The sequence below is a fragment of the Bemisia tabaci genome, chromosome 1 (assembly GCF_918797505.1).
Source record: "Bemisia tabaci chromosome 1, PGI_BMITA_v3".
NCBI lineage: Eukaryota > Metazoa > Arthropoda > Insecta > Hemiptera > Aleyrodidae > Bemisia > Bemisia tabaci.
The window spans coordinates 37034701-37054686 of record NC_092793.1 but is presented as its reverse complement, the minus strand read 5'-3'; the positions used below and the strand labels follow the sequence as shown (position 1 = coordinate 37054686).

General features: G+C 38.4%; 3 protein-coding genes across 3 annotated transcripts in view; 2 read left to right on the top strand and 1 right to left on the bottom strand.

Moving 5' to 3' along the window:
* LOC109042083 (uncharacterized) overlaps positions 1-13760 on the top strand; it is a 29093-nt gene extending 15333 nt beyond the window's left edge. Inside the window, exon 2 of the mRNA XM_019058646.2 lies at positions 13357-13760. The gene's annotated coding sequence lies outside the window, so the exon portion shown is untranslated. The remainder of the gene's footprint in view (positions 1-13356) is intronic.
* Positions 1-19986, top strand: part of LOC140224623 (uncharacterized) — a 228798-nt gene that overhangs the window by 88283 nt on the left and 120529 nt on the right. The gene's annotated exons all lie outside the window — the stretch shown is intronic.
* LOC109042084 (uncharacterized) overlaps positions 15948-19986 on the bottom strand; it is a 45691-nt gene continuing 41652 nt past the window's right edge. The window contains exon 3 of the mRNA XM_019058647.2: positions 15948-17191. Coding sequence (XP_018914192.2) covers positions 17125-17191 — 67 coding nt within the window. The 3' untranslated portion in view covers positions 15948-17124. The remainder of the gene's footprint in view (positions 17192-19986) is intronic.

Sequence of the window (19986 nt, the reverse complement as noted above, 5' to 3'; positions counted from 1 at the left end):
GGGCAGACCAGCTACGTCTCAGTCAGCCCTCGAGGCACCCGATCATTCGTAAGGAGTTGATTTCGGTAATTTTCGTTGTGCGTCTCGTGTCCTGCGTGAAATTTTGGTTAAGAAACATGTATCAGAATGCTGAAATTCGTACCTTGTCTAGTGGTCCATTGGGCCACTCTAGTTGACTACCCCCCTAAAGTTTTGAAGGGAGAGTTATTTTTCATTCTTGTTGGCCAGAAGGTTCCTTCTCATGGAGGTTTAAGAAAATGTCATGCAAGTTTATATAAAAATGTTTGAATGGGTAAACATGATGTTGTTACGCGAAGTCGAATAAGGTCATCGCGACTAGACATTAAAAAAAAGAAAAAAAAACCGTTTAGTAAAGTACAGCGTAAGAGGGGCGTTTGCGTTAGTGACAATTTAATGGTAAACGGAAATGCGATTTGACCCAACTGCAAACTCAACCGTCCTACTGCCGAAAGGTTAATCATCGTACAGTTTGACTAAGTCAGCGCAATTCTAACGAAAGTTCTCGTTAACGATAGAAATCCGCCGACAGAGACCGTGTATGACTATAGGGGGGGGTGGTTAACATATATATATATATATATATATATATAAGACTTCTTCCTTTTTTAGGATCTAATCCGAGGATGATAAAAAGATATCTCACCCCTTTAAATCTTAATAGTAAAAGGAGAGGAAGGTGATATTTTACTTCAGACTGTGAAAAACCGTTCCGTTCGAGGGGTACCTTCCTATAAAAAATGTTTCAAAAAATGTTCGTGAAAGGACCCCCCGATCCCCCTTGCATTCCCAGTCAGTGTTCTCCGAGATTTCCCCTCCTAGTTTTAGCCTACGCGCCACCACTGATCCTACTATAATTTCCAGTTCTGACCACTCCCACTGACTCAGAGGTCCCGGGGTTCGAAATGGGGCGAAGGTTACAAAATTTGATGATCTCGATCAGATCTTGTCACTTTAAAGGAGCATTGATGTTTGCACTCTCTCTTTGACCTATTCTTCTCTTTTCAATTTCGTCTATTGAATACTAAAGTTGGCAAAAGGGGACACTTACCTAAACCACCAAACTTTAAAAACAAACTTCTAAGTAATTTAAATCTTTAATATACAGGGTGTCCCAAAAGTCCGTACCCCCCCCCCCTCGTAACTTTTGAACGGTTAGAGATAGAAAAACGATACTTTAGGAATGTTTTTATCTTAAAGGGAACCATCTTTTGGGGGGGGGGGGGTCAAAATTTTTGTCAACTTTTTTTTTCCAAAGGTAACCCCTATCTCGTGATACATCATTCGAAAGAAAATAAAAAACTAAGAATTTTGGCGCAAACCGCAAATCAATATCTTAATTTTTGACCGAGTTGTGATAGGTCAAAGGTCAAATTTGACCTATTTTCAAAAAATCATATCTCCGGTTCAAATTATCGTAAAGAAAAAAACAAAACGGGAAACTTTACCAAATTGTAAGCACTTTTAAGTAAAAATCACAGAAATTACTTCAAACTAATTTTATAGGGGGTTTCCGACCCCCAAATACGTCATTTTAAAGGTCACACAATATCCTCGCGAATTGAGCCGAATCGGAGCCGAAATCTCGCGAAATTGGCTCATTTTGCGAGAATATCGTATGACCTTTAAAATGACGTATTTGGGGGTTCGAAACCCCCCTTAATATTAGTTTGAAGTGATTTCTGTGGTTTTTACTTGAAAGTGCTTACAATTTGGTAAATTTTTCTGTTTAATTTTTTTCTTTACGATAATTTGAACCGGAGCTATGATTTTTTGAAAAAAGGTCAAAATTGACCTTTGACCTATCACAACTCGGTCAAAAATTAAGATATTGATTTGCGGTTTGCGCCAAAATTCTTAGTTTTTTATTTTCTTTCGAATGATGTATCACAAGATAGGGGTTACCATTTGAAAAAAACCCCTGAGGGGGGGACAAAAATTTTGACCCCCCCCCCCCCCCCAGGAGATGGTTCCCTTTAAAATAGAATCATTCCCAAAGTTTATCGTTTTTCTATCTTTAACCGTTCAATAGTTACGATGGGGGTACGGACTTTTGGGACACCCTGTAGAAATCAAACATCATGAAAAGTGATGTCAGACGCTCATTCATTCTAGTTTCTTTGCTATCGGTTTAATTTTACTTATAGTTATTTTATTTTGTGATGATAATATTTGGTAGGTGATCAGAATGATATAATAATAGATGTATTAAGTTTAAAGTGGTAAAATTCATATTTCTTATATTTTACTTATTGGTCTTCATTTTTATTTAGTTGGGTACCTACGTAAAACTAATAATTTTCAAAATTATAATTTAAGGAGATTAATGATAGGAATATAATTTATTTGTTCAGGAATATTTGGCGTCCGGTTCAGAACTAGGTAAAAACTGATCAACGTCCAAACAGGTGTAGAATCTTATTTTCCGACTTTACCCTCAACCGCTGCATGGTTACCCATGTTCAAAGAAATCCACGCATTGTGTGGCCGCGCGCGGTAGCGATTTGTTCGGTGGGTAATTGTAAATAGATGTATTTATGCGAAAAGTAACTATGTGCATAGGGTTTGCGTGCAACATACTTCCTTTTGGCATAAGTACGTCCAAATAGCGGGCAGAAACGGTAGATACTCGCATAGTGCCGGAAGAGCGCCGTAGATGATAAAACGAAATATCATGCTTAAAATCGATTGCTCAGTGAAAGCATTGCCGAACAATGACTAGCAGTCAGTGAAAGTTTATTGAGGGCTTTCTAGGTACATAAAGTACTTAGAACACGCAAATCGAGCAGTCAGAGTCGAGCAAGCCGTGGCCTCCGGTCTCGAGAATGGCCGACAACGGAGTTCTGTCGATCTTAGTTATATCTATCCTGATTTTCGTGTTCTTTAAGTATTGTCTAGGTGATGTCCTACCTCTGGATTTAGACACTTTTAGTGACCCCAAAAGAATTGATTTCTTTAATCGCGGGCATGACGCCCAGTTCTCGTGAACATCATGTTTAAGATAATCAATCACAGGTAAGCGACCGCTCGTTACTTTCGCGTTACCCTTGCGGGTAGAGGAAGTGTTGTTTGTATATTTGGGCTAAAACCAGTGAACCTGGAGGTGGAAACTCAAATTGTTCAGCACAGCTAAAAAACTGGCTTGGGGTAAAAAAAAATATGTAGACTTTCAGTTTTCCAGGCTGAACATTTTTCACACTCTCAAAAACATTTGGTCAAAGAATCAAGCCACTATTTGGATATTCATAATATGTTTTAAGCGTTTTGAAGAGAAAATGTTCTAAACCTAAAAACAGCGCCAACAAATTCTGACAGCGTTTCCCTCAAAGTCAATGCCACATTGAGGGATTCCTCTAACGGGTAAGAGACAGAAAGGAGTGCTCTCCGCTCCTTGAGGAGGGTATGTGCCCGAGGGATCTTCTTAATTTGGCCAATTTTTGACAAGATGTAGCGCCTCTCGGATAGCATTTTCGTCCATTCGTTCTTTGGGCCATTAGATACAATTTTGAGGATGGAGGGAGTAAATGAATGAATTCTTCTGTTCTGTGGCTATCACTCACTCTTACATTTTACTGTCAGCTCTTAAAGTACGATTTTAAAAAATCAAGTCAATGTAAGTTAAATTTTTGTTTTAAATTATTACTTCTATTAGATATTTCTAGTTTATCTGTTTATTTTTCGCAAATGAGGATTTGAGGGTCTTGATTTTTTGTTGATGTTACCTGAAGGTCAGGGGCGGATTCAGCAATTTGACAACACCGGATTACCTTAATTCACACCTATGTTAAATAATCTATTTTTGTCGGAGCACCTGGCCCCTTCAAGGATCAATGAATTTCCATAGATCTAAATGGAGAAGAAACAGTGTTGTCAATTTGCTGGATCCGTTAATACTGAAGATATTTTGTATTTTTATTTTCTGCTTCATAAAGGGTTTGAAACCACCACGTAACATCCTGAGCATTTTGTACGTATTTTAGTCTTGCTTAGGTATACCCATTTTCTTGCGTTCTGTTTTTTGTTGAATTATTGGGTCCTTTTCGGGTGCAAAACTCGCAATAAAACACAATAAGCACAAATATCGATCAGTGGGTAGTAAATTAGAAGCATTGAAACTTTGTAAAACTGTGATATCTAAAAGAGGATATATAGGTATGATTTTTTCAAATTGCAATTTTGCAGGCAAAATAAGATTCAATCTAGAAGGGAATTAATGAATTTTTCAATCGTTTATTCTTCAGATAATAAAGACTCTATAGAAAGGTTTGATGCACAATGAATTAAGACATCAATTATGTAAGTATGCTTTCTTCGTGGGAAGATAATAAATGATAACTGGATCGAAATTAGCAAAAAGGAACCAGCGGGATTACAGTATTGTATAAATGTTGCTTCTTCATAAGTAGGTAAGTGTCTAAAAATATCCCAAATAGTTTTTCTTCCCACCAAATAATGGTTAATTTTAAAGAAAAATAATTGTGCTTTGAATACCGTACATACATTGAGTATTCTTAAAATGAAAAAAGGAGTTGCACGATTTGAAAACACGGTGCCTTTTTGCTAAATGCGATCCGATTTATAATGTAGCTCATGAAAAAAAAAATTACGTTAGATTGCACTTCCCCAATCCAAGGAACCACGAGCGGATCCCTACAGGTTTTTTTTTTTTTTATTTAAAGGGTGGCAAAGGGACACTATGTGGTGGACAAATGAGAAGTTATTTAGATATAAAAACATAATATTTTGCAAGGTTGCATGATTGTATCACTTTGAAGCCTGCCATACGGGGTTTTATTTTTTTTGAAAAAAACTGGAGGCTTTTCCCTTCGACTTTGTAAAAAATAAGTAGTTAGGTACTATTTAAGTTCGTCCTTTTTTGCTGATGCGATCGAAGGTACCTACTCACTCCTCAAGCACGGCTGAAATTGCACGAAGCCTTCACTTTTTTTGGTCTAAACTAGCATTTAATAGTGCTTTGAGGGGTGTAATTACCTACGTTTGGGATCAAAATGATTTTGTGCCCCTCCCATGCCTCTAGAAATGCTGGAACACAATTAATTGGGGTATCTGTTTATTTAGCCACGTAGCGAATTGCAACCAAAATTGTTGCAAATTGCCACAAACTCTAGGTGCCGTGTGGCTAAACGAAAAAAGAGAAAATAGTGTGGCAAAATGCAACAAAAATTGTTGCAGTTAGCCACAGTCTTTGGAATGGCCTACCAAATTTAGCGAAAAAAATTGTTATTTATCCTCCCATTTTTATTTCACTGCAGTGTAAGTGATTTTATTGAGGACCTGGAGTAGATTAAAAAGTATAAACAACCATTCGTATTGAAGCCAATTTTTATTTTAATAATTTTACCATTCTCCACTAGTATTAAATGCAATACCGATTCTACTTTACGATGACATACATGCAAATCTACTGATAGCAGGAAAGTACCTATCCAGAGGAATTATTGACCACATGCGTCCAGCTCAAATACAATAAGACGAAGCGCTAAAAGCAAAAAATGAAGCTTCTTTTCAACCACCTCTACTATTGGCTAGAGGATTGGCGGGGAAATCGGGGCAAGTTTGAAATTCAAATGTAGGGCGGGAACTAAATAAAATTGCGGAAACTAAGTATTCTAGGTTGATTTTTGCCCAAATTCACTTACCCACTCATATTTTTTTTAACTTTAGGTTAGTTTCGGTCCGTCGTCGACCGATTAATTTCATTCGGGAGTAACGGTCATCTAGGACTGTAACGGCCTGTTTGAACCGGCAGAACCACCATGAGCAGAAGAAAAACTAACTTTATCTGAGAATACTGCATGGTAACGCAAATGTATTATAAAAAGTCGCAGTCCCAACTTTCATAACATGTGTTCGTTTTAGGCATTTAAAATACGTTTTGAAGAAGAAATGTGGAAAAATCAAGAGGAAAAGTTCAAATCAAATTTCCGTTTGCCGCCATGGATTCCCGCGCTCATTTACACACTCACACAAGCACCCAGCGCCAAAACAGGCTTCACTTTTTCCCCGTGCTTTTAGATACGAGCACTCCGTCTTTATGTCTTTGGTCCAGCTCTCGCTTCGGTTAGGTCATGTTAGGTAAGGTTAGGTTAGGTTAGATTAGGTTAGATTAGGTAAGGTCAGGTTAGGTTAGGTCATGTTAGGTTAGGTAAGGTTAGGCTAGGTAGGTTAGGTAAAGGTTAGGCTAGGTTAGGTAAGGTTATGTTAGGTTAGGTAAGGTTAGGATAGGTCAAGCTCGTTTCGAATAGGTTTGGTAACGCTGCAATGCAGATACATGGTTTTGTTGTTTGGTCATGTGGCTAACTGCAACATAATTTGTTGCTCTTTGCCATACTAAGTTTTCTTGTTTTGTTCAGCCATATAGCACCCAGAATCTGTGGCAAGATGCAACATTTTTTGTTGCATTTTGCCACGTGGCTAAATAAGCTGTGGCTAAATGAAACGTAATCCACAATTGGGTATGACTGGGTATAGTTATACGGATTTTTTTAAGTGAACCGACAAAAAAAGGAGCTTGATCAAATCAAGTCATCTGTCATTGAACAGATCTGATCAGTACCTGCAGAATAATCGTTAAAAATATGCCTCGAAATGATGTTTTTGTAATTTTAGGGGCCACCGAGGGGCTGTGAAAAAATGAGCAAGAGTCATATTGCTCCAAAATTTCAGAAAGATTCAGAAAATGGTGCTCTCCGTCGTAACACGTGAGCTACATTCCGTTCCCGTTATAGCCGGAAAATCGTTTATGTCCCCCTCCCGCCCCCGCCCCCTCCCCACAAAAATCCAGTCACGCTCTCTACGAGGGCTTTTGTTCGCGGAGTCAGGGGGACTCACCATGCCTAAAATCAGTTGATATTACATTTTTCCCCTAGCTTTCAGTTAATTCCTGGACCATGTATCTTGCTGTCAATCCAAAAGCAGAACAATTATTGGATTGCATAATTATCGCCGGAGGTCTCCGACGAGCGGGTCTCGTTTTGTTCTTGGTCGCGTGCAATTACGAGGTTAGGGCCCTGCCGGCGCCGTGCGGTAGGTAACTCTTGCAGCCTCATGCACTTCGCCGTAATCACCTTGAACTTCGGATCTCTCGGTTAATGACAGTTTCAAGCTCCCTACTCAACGGTAGTCTTACCGGTGCCCTTGATTCCCGGGCAATCAACCCGACCGATGTTGTAATAGGTCTCCGCGCCGCGCCGCACAATGGTCCCCTAGCCCGATTTAAGCAGCAATAAATCGAAAAAATGAAGCTTGGGAAAGTCCGATTTTAAGATTTAGATCGATAGTACATATTGCAGAAGGGACTTCTGAGATATATCGCTTTGATTGAAGCACTAATAAAGATGTGCGACGCGCGGGCCACTTTAAAGCACGATCTCATCAGTTACCGAGCGACTATGCAATGTTGAAGGGTTTTCGCTGTATTTACCTAAGTGTTTGCGCATCTAATTGACCAAATGTAGGATGTTGAAGTAGTGGCGTAAACAAGGAAGAGGGGTCCAGGGGTTCCGGACCCCCCCCCCCTTTAGCCTCGTTGATTGTACCTTTTTTTGCTTTTGGCGAGGGCAGCCATAAACCATTAACAGCAACGTACACAAAATAATGTAAATGGACCCTTAGGGTGGAGCGAAAAACACTTTTTTTCGAAATCGCTTGACGGCTATATCAGACAAGTTGCCTCCCGTAACATAAACGGACCTGTGTTTCTAGTGTATTTTCCGAAGAAAATACACTATTGCATTCTCCCATGATGTCGGACCCACACCCGAGACCTTGTGGAGAGCACCGATCACGGGTCATAGATCACGAATATATATGCCATTCAAATTCATGTGTATATATATATATGTATGTATATATGTATGTATATATGTATGTATGAATGTATGTATGTATTTCCGCCTTTTTAAGATTTTTCGATTTTTGAGTAGTTATATCTTTCTTACGTTGAAAGATATTTTGACCAATTTTTTTTGCATTTAGTACAGACTCATTAGAACTACTATTCTGCGGAAAAATTGAAATTTGAGGCAATAGATTTTGAGGGGTGGGGCTCGAAAGTGGGGGGAGGTCAAATCTTGTCCACTCGATAACTCGAGCGAAAATGAATATTTTGAGCTGAAATTTTTACGGTTGGTAGTTCTCCCCTAGAACTGGTTTGGTATTGAATTTGAGCTAAATCGGCCGAGCCGTTTAAAAATGGCGAGCTTTGAAAGTTTTAGGCGAGGGGTGCGCGGCATGAGGGGAGCCGGCCGGAGCAGGGCCGCGCAGTGGGTCGGGGGAGAAAGTTTTTGGATAAGCTGATCGTCGCACAGTGGGTCAGGGGGAAGAAGTTTTTGATAAAATTTTCGTCGCACAGTGGGTCAGGGGGAGGAAGTTTTTGGACAAAATTTTTGTCGCACAGTGGGTTAGGAGGAGGAAGTTTTTGACAAAATTTTCGTCGCACAGTGAGTCAGGGGGAGGAAGTTTTTGGACAAAGTTTCGTCGCACAGTGGGTCAGGGGGAGGAAGTTTTTGGATAAAATTTTCGTCGCACAGTGGGTCAGGAGGAAGAAGTTTTTGAACAAGCTTTTCGTTGCTCAGTGGTTCAGGGGAAGGAAGATTTTGGATAAACTGCGCGTCGCACAGTGGGTCAGGTGAAGAACGTTTTCGGAAGAACTGTTCGTGGCACAGCGGCCCAAGGAAAGGAAATATCTGGAAAAAAAACTATCGATTACACAATGACTTACAGACATACGATTTTATGACTACAAAAATCCCACTTCGGGAAATACACTTCCTCCCCGCGGTGGATGCGCGGAACACTTAAAAAGAAGAAAAACTAGATGTGCAGACGACCCTGAAAAGATGCGCGCGAAGCGCGCGTCCTGGGGAGGCTTGGGGGGGTAGAGCCCCCCCCCCCAAAAAAAAAAAAAAAAAAACCGGCGCGAAGCGAAGCGGAGCGCCGGTTTTTTCTTTTTCAGATAACTCCTACCGTTGGCACGGTCCGCTTCAAGTTTCAAATTTTACGAAAAAATCACGTTTTTTCACCTAAAAAACGGGCTAGCGCCGTTTTATTTAAACTTCACGTCTTGAAACTAACGTATCCCCATGATTTTGATACGCCAAGTTCATTCATGACCATCGCAATGTTGCCAGAAATACGTAAATTGTAAAATGTTGTAAATTGTAAAACTGCTGCCGCATCGCACAATTGTAAAATTGATAAAAAAAACATAATTGTTAGATTTTTGACGATTTGATGATTTTTTTTAGGGTCGAAGCAGTCACGCTAGAACCCCGGAAATTTGAGATGATAGCTTCCTAACACACTAATTTTGATATAAATCAAACATTTTGTCGTGCAAGACGCGCAAATATATTTTGAAAATTCTGAAACTTGACCGAAAACGTTTTTTAATAGTTTCGTTTTTTGAACTTTGCCCGAAATTTGGGGACTTGAAAACACAATGTTGAACTAATTTTGAACTTACTACGATTATGTTGAGGAAAAGTAAGGGGAAATTGGCTCAATTCGCGAGAATATCGTGTGACCTTTAAAATGACGTATTTGGGGGTCGGAAACCCCCCCATAAAATTAGTTTGAAGTAATTTCTGGGATTTTTACTTAAAAGTGCTCACAATTTGGTAAAGTTTCCCGTTTTGCTTTTTTCTTTTCGATAATTTGAGCCGGAGATATGATTTTTTGTAAATAGGTCGAATTCGACCTTTGACCTATCATAACTCGGTTAAAAATCAAGGTATTGATTTGCGGTTTGCGCCAAAAGTCTTAGTTTTTTATGTTCTTTCTAATGATGTATCATAAGATAGGGGTTACCATTTGAAAAAAAAAGTTGGGGGCCCCCGCGCCCCCCTGAGGGGAACAAAAATTTTGACACACCCCCCCCCCCCCAGAAGATGGTTCACTTTAAGATAGAAACATTCCCAAAGTTTCGTTTTTCTACCTCTAACCGTTCAAAAGTTACGAGGGGGGGTACGGACTTTTGGGACACCCTGTATAAAAAAACCTGGAGCATATTTTGAAAATCTTAACAGAGCCGGCTTATCTAGATACAATTGCCCGTCGATAGCCGCTAAAATCATGGAAATTGACCCGGTAGAACGCTGGAACTAAGCGTTACCAGTTACGCAAAATTCGGAGGTCTCGGAGCTTATAGTATAGAAGCGAGCTGTCTAGCTTGTTTTTGCGCCCTTGGAGGGCCTACCTACAGTTGCGTTATATCAATTGAACAGCCGGCAATCTCAAGCTGACCAAAAAACTTTTATCGAACTGTATAAACTTCAAATCGTCGCATTTAGGTTGTGGTCCCCGTATCCCGAGGAATATTCCCCCACGAAAATGAAAGAGGGTGGGGGAAGAGGGAGCCATCTCTACTTTTTGGGAGTGGGTGCGGTTCGATTAAGACTGATGTCAGAGACTTACCCTGAACCAAGTCCTGACCTCAGTCCCGCTTACTAGTCCAGGCAAACAAGGAAAAGAGCCTGCAAAAATCCCGGGTAGCAATGTTTTCATTGATTTCTATATAATTTTTGGCGCTGATTCCGAATTTTAACTTAGCACCAAAATAACTGCCAAATTTGTCAAAAATGGCCTAAAATGGGCCTTTTCCCGGATTATGGTCTGTAACTTGCAAAAAATTGATCTGACGATAAAATGTATTAGTTTTAAAAATAAAGCTCGTTAAATTTCCTATAAAAATGTTCCTATACTTTTTTTGATCAAGGCAAAATCAAGCGCGCTGGCGGGCTCCGAACTTTGAAAAATGAGCGAAAATTGCGCCCACTTGTGTTGGGTCCCTTGAAATTTACATCAATTCATTTCACTTGGTGTAAATTTTATCATTTTCGCTTAATTTGTCTAGAAATTACTCGTCAGACGATTGAAAAAGGAGACAAGGGGCAAAAACGCGAAAAACGCAATGTTCACTCAATTTTCAAAGCTCTGTGCCTGCCAGTGCGCTAGATTTTGTCCTGAGCAAAATAAAGTATGGGAACTTTTTTATAGGAAATTTAACGAACTTTATTTTTGAAAATAACTAATTTAATTGTCGGATCAATTTTAGGCTAGTTACAGGCATAATCCGGGAAAAAAGGCCGATTTTAGGCCATTATTGCCAAATTTGGCAACTTTCCGGTCGGAATTTTTTGGTGCAAAGTTGAAATTCGGATTCAGCGTGAAAAATTACGTAAGAATCAATGAAAACATTACTACCCGGGATTTTTGAAAAAACGGCAAAAAACGCGATTTTCACTCATTTTTCAAAGTTCGGTGCCCGCCAGCGTGCTTAATTTCGCCTTGAGCAAAAAAATGCATAGGAACTTCTTCATAGGAAATTTAACAAGCTTTATTTTTAGGACAACTAAATATTGTCATCGGATCAATTTTGGACGAGTTACAAGCTATTATCCGGAAAAAGGCCGATTTAAGGCCATTTTCGCCGATGGCAACTTTCCAGTCCGAATATTTTGGTGCAAAGTTAAACTTCGGATTCAGCGTGAAAAATTACGTAGGAATCAATGAAAGCATTACTACCCGGGATTTTTGCAGGCTCTTTTACTTATTTGCCTGAACTAGTACGAGGTCTGTTAGATTAGAAACCGGATTTTGGTCATAACTAGCCCACAATGCGTCCAAATTACGTTTTCTTGAGCTTTTCTGATAGCTGGAAATATACTTAAGAACGCTACGTTCACAAGTTTGAAAAATCCTTATGAGCTTCGTTGGTATGTGGCTTGAAGTAAGGCAACCTCAAGGGTGTTTTGCGATTTTTATGTTTCACCGAACTTGTCTCTCTTTTTTCGGTCTTGCACTACATTTTTCAACCCACAAGGACGATTGGAGTTTTGTCTCCATATCGTAGCCGTACACTAAAATATTGTCACCGAAAATTATCCTATCCAAAAACGTAGGATCTCTGTTAGAACGTTCAAGCAGCTAAAGGGAAATTGACATTTGGTTGGATTTTCGTTCAACGGACAACAATCAAGGGGCAAGTGTACCTGAAACTCGATGCGTGTCGACATATTCTATCAAAATTGTATGTACAGAGCCTTCAGAAATATTACTCTGTTCAACAAGCTCGAAACGACCGTTTTCGAGCACTTTTGCCAGCATTTCTTCCACGTGACAAATGTCAGTTGCCGTTGAGGGTCGATTCCCATGCTCCTCATCTTTGACGAACTCCTGACCAGTTTTGAATCGTTTAACTCATTCAAAACAGTGGGAACATCTCATAAAATGATCATGGTAAACTTTACTTAGCGTATACCAAAAGTTTTGGTACAAGGTATACCGAGTTTAAAACAAAATTTAATGTTTAATCTTTGTTCTATCAGTGATCGCATGATGAAAATCGCAAAACGCACCTGACTTACTCGTATTCAAGATGACACAGAATAAACACTGATCAAAATAAACAAAATCTGTGAACGTAGCGTTCTTAAGTATATTTCCAGCTATCAGAAAAGCTCAAGAAAACGTAATTTGGACGCATTGTGGGCTAGTTATGACCAAAATCCGGTTTCTAATCTAACAGACCTCGTATGTACCTACTTCTTGAGTAGAAAGCCTTTACATCAGGGACCCTAGTAGCAGTGGCTGTTGAGAAAAGTTGTAAAAAACTCGTAAATTTTAAGAGATCTCTTAAGATATACTTCAAAACCACTTGAAAATTACGTAAAAAAAACTCTTGAAATATCCGTATTAGGAGACCCTTTTTGATGCTTTTTTACAGTAATTTGAAGAAAAATTTTGAGTAAATTTTTTACGTAAATTTTAAGTAAAATTTAGGTATTAATTTCGGTATAATTTTAAGTAAAAATTTTTAAAAGGAAAAAAAGTGGTGAGCAGAAAAGTATGAAAGAAACAGTTGCAGTCCGTAAAAATTGAGGATATAGTTTATCGATTTTAACGTAAATTTTACGTTTTCTTTTAATGAAAATAATACTTGATTTTATTTAAAAGAATTCCCCTAAAGGGTTTTCTAAAACGAGTATTTTAAGAGTTTTTTTACTTAAAATTTACAAACTCTTATTTACAAGTTTTTTACACTTTTTTGTAGAACTTTTTTAAGAGCCATTGCTACTAGGGAAGGGCATTGACGCACTGCAAGATCGCTGACTTCCAAGATTAATATTATCCGAGGTAGGTAACGTGACTCCCTTTTGTCTTCTTTGTTTATGAATTTCAATAATCTGCCCGCAAAGAAGGGAGGGGGGTTAAAAAGCTCATTTTTAGCGTATCTTGTAGGAGAGGGTGAAACCGAGAGGTGACTTTATTGTCATCTTATTCATTCATTTAATTTAATATTATGTTTTGTCACAGGAACTCAAGTATTCGAAAGGCGTGACGTGATATGCAGTCGTCCAGTCCGAAATCGAATTTAGCCAAAGAAGAGCGGGCTGCAGGAATGCGGAATATAACGAAAGAAAACAACAATAGGAGTTAACAGTACACGGTTGTCAAGCAGTCTTCAACCAGAGCTGCACGAGCTCACGACTGACTTAATAGCTAACAAGCTGAACCAGACATCCGAGATTCGAGCGCCGAGCGGAGTTTTCATCGATGCTCAAATGTCCACGTCACCAGTCACCGCTCACGTTTCTTTATTGAACATAGGATTGGAAAAAGCTCCACGCGAAAAAAAGACTGTTACAAGCTTGTGAATTATGTTCCATGCAGCACACAAATAAAACTTAAAAAAGGGGGAAAACCCTATTAAAAAATTTCGTCCTCTTGTATGTGTATTTTTCTTAGTTATCTTCGAAATGAGATTGAGTCCGACAATACTGCCTTGTAGAGGAAAAACGCCCTATGAACATTCAGGCGTTGCCAGATTGCTTTTGATAAAATACGAATTTTCATGGAGGCTTGTGGAAATTATACTTCCGATTTTTCAAGAAAATTAATTCCTAAGTTAGTTTACAATATCTGAAAATTTCGAAGGAAAATACTCTAAGCTTTCTGAAAAAATGCATGATGGTCCACAACAGGAAGTTGAATGCGCGTCTGAATATTTATAAGGCATTTTTCCTCAGCACGGCCGAACTCAATGCAAGTTTTGCATGTTGGCAACACTGTTTTTCCACCCTTTAAATCTACTGAAAATAGTCTATTTCTACCTATAGAAAATATAGATATATATTTAGAAGAATTTATATCTATGTTTATGAACACTGGCACACAAATTTGGATAAAAGCTGTAAAAACTATATTTGTATATAGTATAGTAAAGTATAGTATATATGATATATATTTATAGAAAATAATCTAAAGAAAATAGACTTTTTTTCAAGTACTTACATTTGAATGAAGGATAAACATAAGGGTGGACCGAATTTTTCGACTTAGAGAGGAGAAACGCGTAGGTATCTTCGAAAAAAGTTGTCGAATGGGCCTTATATGAAGTACCCAAAATTTCGCCGCATAATTGACCCCCTAGTATCGCATGAAGGCCTAAAAGGCCTAAATTTTTAATATATTGTATTAAAGGTTCAAACACATGTTTCCTTACAGATTTTGTCAAATTGTTGCCCTGTTGTGCGAAACTTTTGACGTATCGTGCACGAGTAAAGCACAATTGGCCTGTTTTCACCCGATAAATAGAAGGTAGCGCCATTCAGAATGGCCCATCTACAGTAATGTCGTAAAAGTAAGTGTGACTAGTCTATCCTTATAGATTTTGCCGACTTACGGTCCGGAGGACCAAAATTTCGTCCGTTTTGGCGTACCTATATCTAACCGTTCACCCACAAACATGCGGAGAGGGCGTTCGAGCGATCCACCGCGCGGATCGTCGCGCTGCGTTCACGTGATGCCCGCTTTGACCGTTTGGGGCCGGCCGGTCGGTCCAGGCTCCAGGGAAACCCGGCGCGACGCGCGGCGGCAAGGTGCCGGCACCGGTCGGTGTCTATGCAGCCGTAATCTCATTGGCAAATCCCGCGTTAGGGGAAATTTCAGCTATGGGGAATCTTTGAAAGTTAGAAAAGACGAGTGACGATCCACGACCCTCGAAGTTGTAGTGCTGACCCACTGTGATCAGTTGTCGCTCAAGTTTCTTATCGTTACGATCTCGCTCCTGTGACTCGAAGTGAAGTGACTTGTACCTCGATCTTTCTGTCTCTCCAAAACAGCTCTTTTCATTGCTTAATTATCGCGAACGGAATGTCGAAGAATACGCCCAAAAGTTCATTTTTTGTACAAGTTTGTGTCGATTTGCTTCCTCATTGGTCCTTTCATTATAACCAATTAGAAAAGTCATTGAAAATCCTCGGGAAATTTAATGAAATCTTCGATGAATTTGCTATTTCAGCCTCGTCATTGAGCTAAGATTACTGTTCATAAAGCATGCACGTTTACCAAAAAATGCAGTTACACTTCCAAGTCACTCGATGCAAGATTAAGTAAACGTAGGTACATGAGCTGATGTAGCAAATCGGTGTAGCGATTCTTGCGAATCGTTCAGTTGATCGAACACCGTGCACGGATAAAAATGCTTTAGGAAGAGCAGCTAATTTTGGTACACCTTGGATCGGTGAATTGGCAATCTTTTTTTTTCAGTTCAATTGCTCGTGGGGTGCAGGTTTAATGCGAGGCAGAATAATTATGGAAGAGCAAAAGTTTAGAAAACCTCATAATTATCTTAAGAATTAGGTAACGAAGTTAAGAAGTTGAGCCGACTTGTAAGTTTATATTGTTTGAAGAAGAGGAAGAAAAAAGGAGTAGGTGTAATAGTGAATTCTAGCACTATACTTAGTGAAGTCAGGTTGGTGATGCCAAACCTGAAAGGAGATTTGTGCTTGCGCGGAGAAGAGCCTCTTCTGAAGAGGGCCTAACTTTTGTGATCAGCTGCCACCGGGAATGGTGTTTTCTACAATATTGTAAAAGGTTCAATAGGTATGAATAAATACAGGGTGTAATTGCAAATGAGTTTATTCATTTATGAAACATAATAGCAACGTTGCAAACTGAGCGATACGTGGTCTAGTTTCACCGTCGCTATGCACTTTTTACGTAGCACAGGAATGATGATAGGTATGCTTTTGCGAACCACAATACCCAGGAATTTCTTCACATTTTAACGCCGCAGAAAATAACTTGCCTGAAGTTAGAAAATTTAGTGTAAGTATCGAAAAAACACCGTCTGGCTGAAAATATCAATCTTTCAGTTTCCGATGGTGAATTTTTCCAAATACCTACTCTTGTAGACATTGGATCAAAGTCTCAAACCATAACTTTCATTGCTTTGAGCGTTGAAAGTGAGTCTATCTTCCGACTGGCACTAGCAACAGCGCTGGAAATCTTAAAGAGCGTTCTCCTTGAACTCCCCAAGTTTTTTTTTTTTTTTTTTTTTTTTTTTTTTTTTCCTTAAACGTTACAATGCTGCCGAACAAAATGTTTTGATGCTCTTTGCGGTGAACGATACAACATTGAGGCCTCTAGTCCGTACCTCCTTTTTCCTCATACCTCAGAGCAGAGTTTTCATTGCTGCGTTACAAAATAATCAGGATCTACCGGGGGCACCTAGTAAAATAATTTTAATTGTTAGGTAGGTGCATTTTTCATAAGAATGTCTTGGATGAATTCTCCTTAAAGGGGGGGGGGGGGGGGGTGCTCGCTCAGGGCTATGAATAAAAGACTTACCTACCTAAGTATGGCATTATTTGAAAAAATTAAGTGTATCGTTATTGAGAGTAAAACTTTTCAGGTATGAGGCTATGTTTTGCACCACAGATCTGCATCAAAATTCAGTTACTATGTAATTATTCAGCTTAGGTATTTGATCGTATTTTTCTTGATATCATAAATCTGCCGTTTAACGCCTCCATTTGACTATACTTTCGATGATCCAGTTTTTAAAAATGCATTTTATAACTATCTCGGTATCTCTGAGACACAGTTACCTCCTAATTTTTTTGGATTTACTGATTCGCAATCGATTATCTACGGTTAGTATATGTTTTCAACTTCTAATCTCCATAAGATTGAAAATTAAGAAAACATTGGCACATTGTGAAAGAGCTGAGGTCCACACTTCGGTTTGAAAGGTCAACAGTACCCGCTTGGTACAAGAGGGATACACTTCCTGAGTCCTTAATTGCTGATATGCTGGGCTCTGTTGAACAGGGGCATCAGGATATTCGAAAGGCGGAATCGGTTCCTGCAAAACACAAAAATACCAGAATTATTGTTGATTCATTGAAAGTCATTAGTGGTATCAAAATTAAGAACCTCTTTCACCTAGAAAAATTACCTTAAGGGGCGTATGGGTATGAACTATGTATCAAATAATTTTTTAGGTGGGAAAAGTGGCAATGAAAATATCGTCAGTAGGTATGGAAGAAATTTGTAGAAAAAAAAGATGGATCGTTGGCAGAATTGACTTATTCAATTCAATACTACTCTAAAAATACATTGCTCACTTTTCCTGAAGGTACTTAAAGTCTTAAAGTGATTCTTTCTGGAATCCTCTAATTAATTTCATTTTTCTTTCCCACTCACATTCATATCGCCATGAGGGTTCTATCTCTATTACAAAATTCTGACCCCAGTAGCCAAAATACTAATATAACAGGTAAGTAAGTAAGTACGGTATCGTGTAATACCGTATTGAATACGAATTTAATATGTAATTTATACAGTACCAATGAAATACTTGTATCCAAATACAGACTTTAATACGTATAAAATACATGTATTTAATACTCGTATACAATCGTATTTTCTATGTATCTCAAGTGTAGTTCCTGTTTTTTCCACCAGGGTTCTCTACCGTCTCTTTCTTGGGGGAGATTCCAAGTTAATGATTTTTGCCCCTATTTATAAGGTTTTTAAGGAATTTGTACGTCTTGAACAAAGGAGAGCATTATAATTTTTGTGTTAAGCATAGTTTCATATGGAAATAGAGACTTTAATGAAAAATTGGGGTCCTGAACCGTTGAATTCTTTTTTGGGAAGGGTCATTCCACGCCTAGGTAGTCCGGGGGGTATTTTTTTTTCCCCCTCCAAATGACCCAACGATATTTATTTTTGGACTCCTTAATACTCCTAGTTTTTGGAAATATATGTGGTTTACCACCGTTTTGTTTTTTTCTCGCAATTTTTACGTGTTTTGTAACCCTGTTGCTTAACTTCATCCTACTGTAAAAAGAGTGACAGTTTGATAGCAATGTTTTCTGGTGTTACCGCCAAAACCAAGTTTCAGGTTATGCTTGTACCCAAGTAGCATGGATTGCAATTTCATTGCAATGGATTGTGAGTTGATTGCAATTTTTGCTTGTTGCCTATACGTTCATTTGAAGGCGCTTAAAAAGTTGCAATTTTATTGCAATAAGTTTGCAAGAAATGTAGATTATGCTTGTTGCCTAACCTTCTTTTTCAAGGTACTATAAAGACTGCAATTTCGGTGCAATCATGTTGTAACAAATTCACGCCATGTGCCTGGCATCCAATTCTCTAGTTGTTTCAAAGTTTTTTCGACTTAAATGTCTCACCTAACCCATATAGCCCAACATATTTTGAAAATATTGTCACCTTTATCAAAATATTTTCATGGCAATATTGTAATAAAGATATTTTCAAAATATTTTTAAAACATTTTAAAGGAATATTTTGAAAATGTTTACAAAAAATATTTTTAAAATAATTCAAAAATATTGCCTGTAAACATGCATGTTAAAAATATTCCTTAAGAAAGTTTTGAAAATATTTTAAAAATATTTTTTGAAAATATTTTTAAGTTCTCAAGTTAGTATGTGGTGTAATTTACACCGGTGTAAATTTAGTGTGAGTACCTATTACGTGATATCGAAAAAAAAATCAGACAAAAAAAATATGAAAAAAAATAAATAACACGAAAAAAAAATAAATAATAGGCAAAAGAAAGAAGCCTGAGAAAAACGGCGTTAATCAAATCTATGATGAATGTTGAGCCACGCACTGACGCAATGCATGCGATAACAGCCTTAACAGGCGTGATTTCAACCCAGCTCATCATCAGCTCCCTGTAGCTCAGTGGAAGAGTGCTCCGCTATGACATTCGCGGGTCGGGTTCAAGCCCACTCAAGGGCGTCCGGTATTTTATGCTGCTAAACGTCGTAGGACATTAGGTAAGCATGGGTCCGAATTATTATAATTTCCCCGGAAAATTTAGGGGTTGAAATTTAAAGGTCGTCAATATTTAAATTTCTTTGCAAAAAAAAAAAAATTGCAACTTTTTTACAATGAGGGGGTCAGATGTTGTAAAATAATTGCAATTTTCTTGCAAGAAAGTTGAAATCATCTGGAAATTTTATTTCATTTAAATTGCAATTTTTTCGTTGCAAAATGCTACTTGGGTAGTTGTCAAGAAACTGATTCAATGTGCTTCTGCAAAGTTTCAATTTTTAAAAGTAATTACTGTATATTATATGTAACTTTTAAAACTTAGTGTACCAACTGTCACACCCGTTACGCAAAACATGGGTTTTTTAATGTAACTATTTTAATTCATGTCATTTTGAGATGCCAATTTTTCCCGTACGTCTTCAAGTCAAGTACAGCTTTGGAATATTTTTTCCAAATTTTTATTTCAACAATTGATGGGCAAAAATGCGTAACGGGTGTGACACGTTACGGGTGTGACCAATGAGAAGAGGCTTCTATTATGCAGATGTTGCCTCACTTCTCACCATTTTCTCTATGGTTATCACAAAAAATACACTCATATGCATAATTAGAGGTTATGTATACATCTAATAAGAGAGAGATAGCCAACTTTTTTGCCATATTTCAGTATTTAAAGTGAATACACCTTATCTCAAAAGGACTTCAAATAGAACTCGTTGAACTCTCTCCGATTTGATTGAAATATTTTCACTTTATTATAGGCCCAGACATACCGTGCCAGGGTTTTTTATTTGGTTAATTTGAGCCATGCGAGGTCCAGGACCGCGGGGACGAAAGGCGAATCCTGGG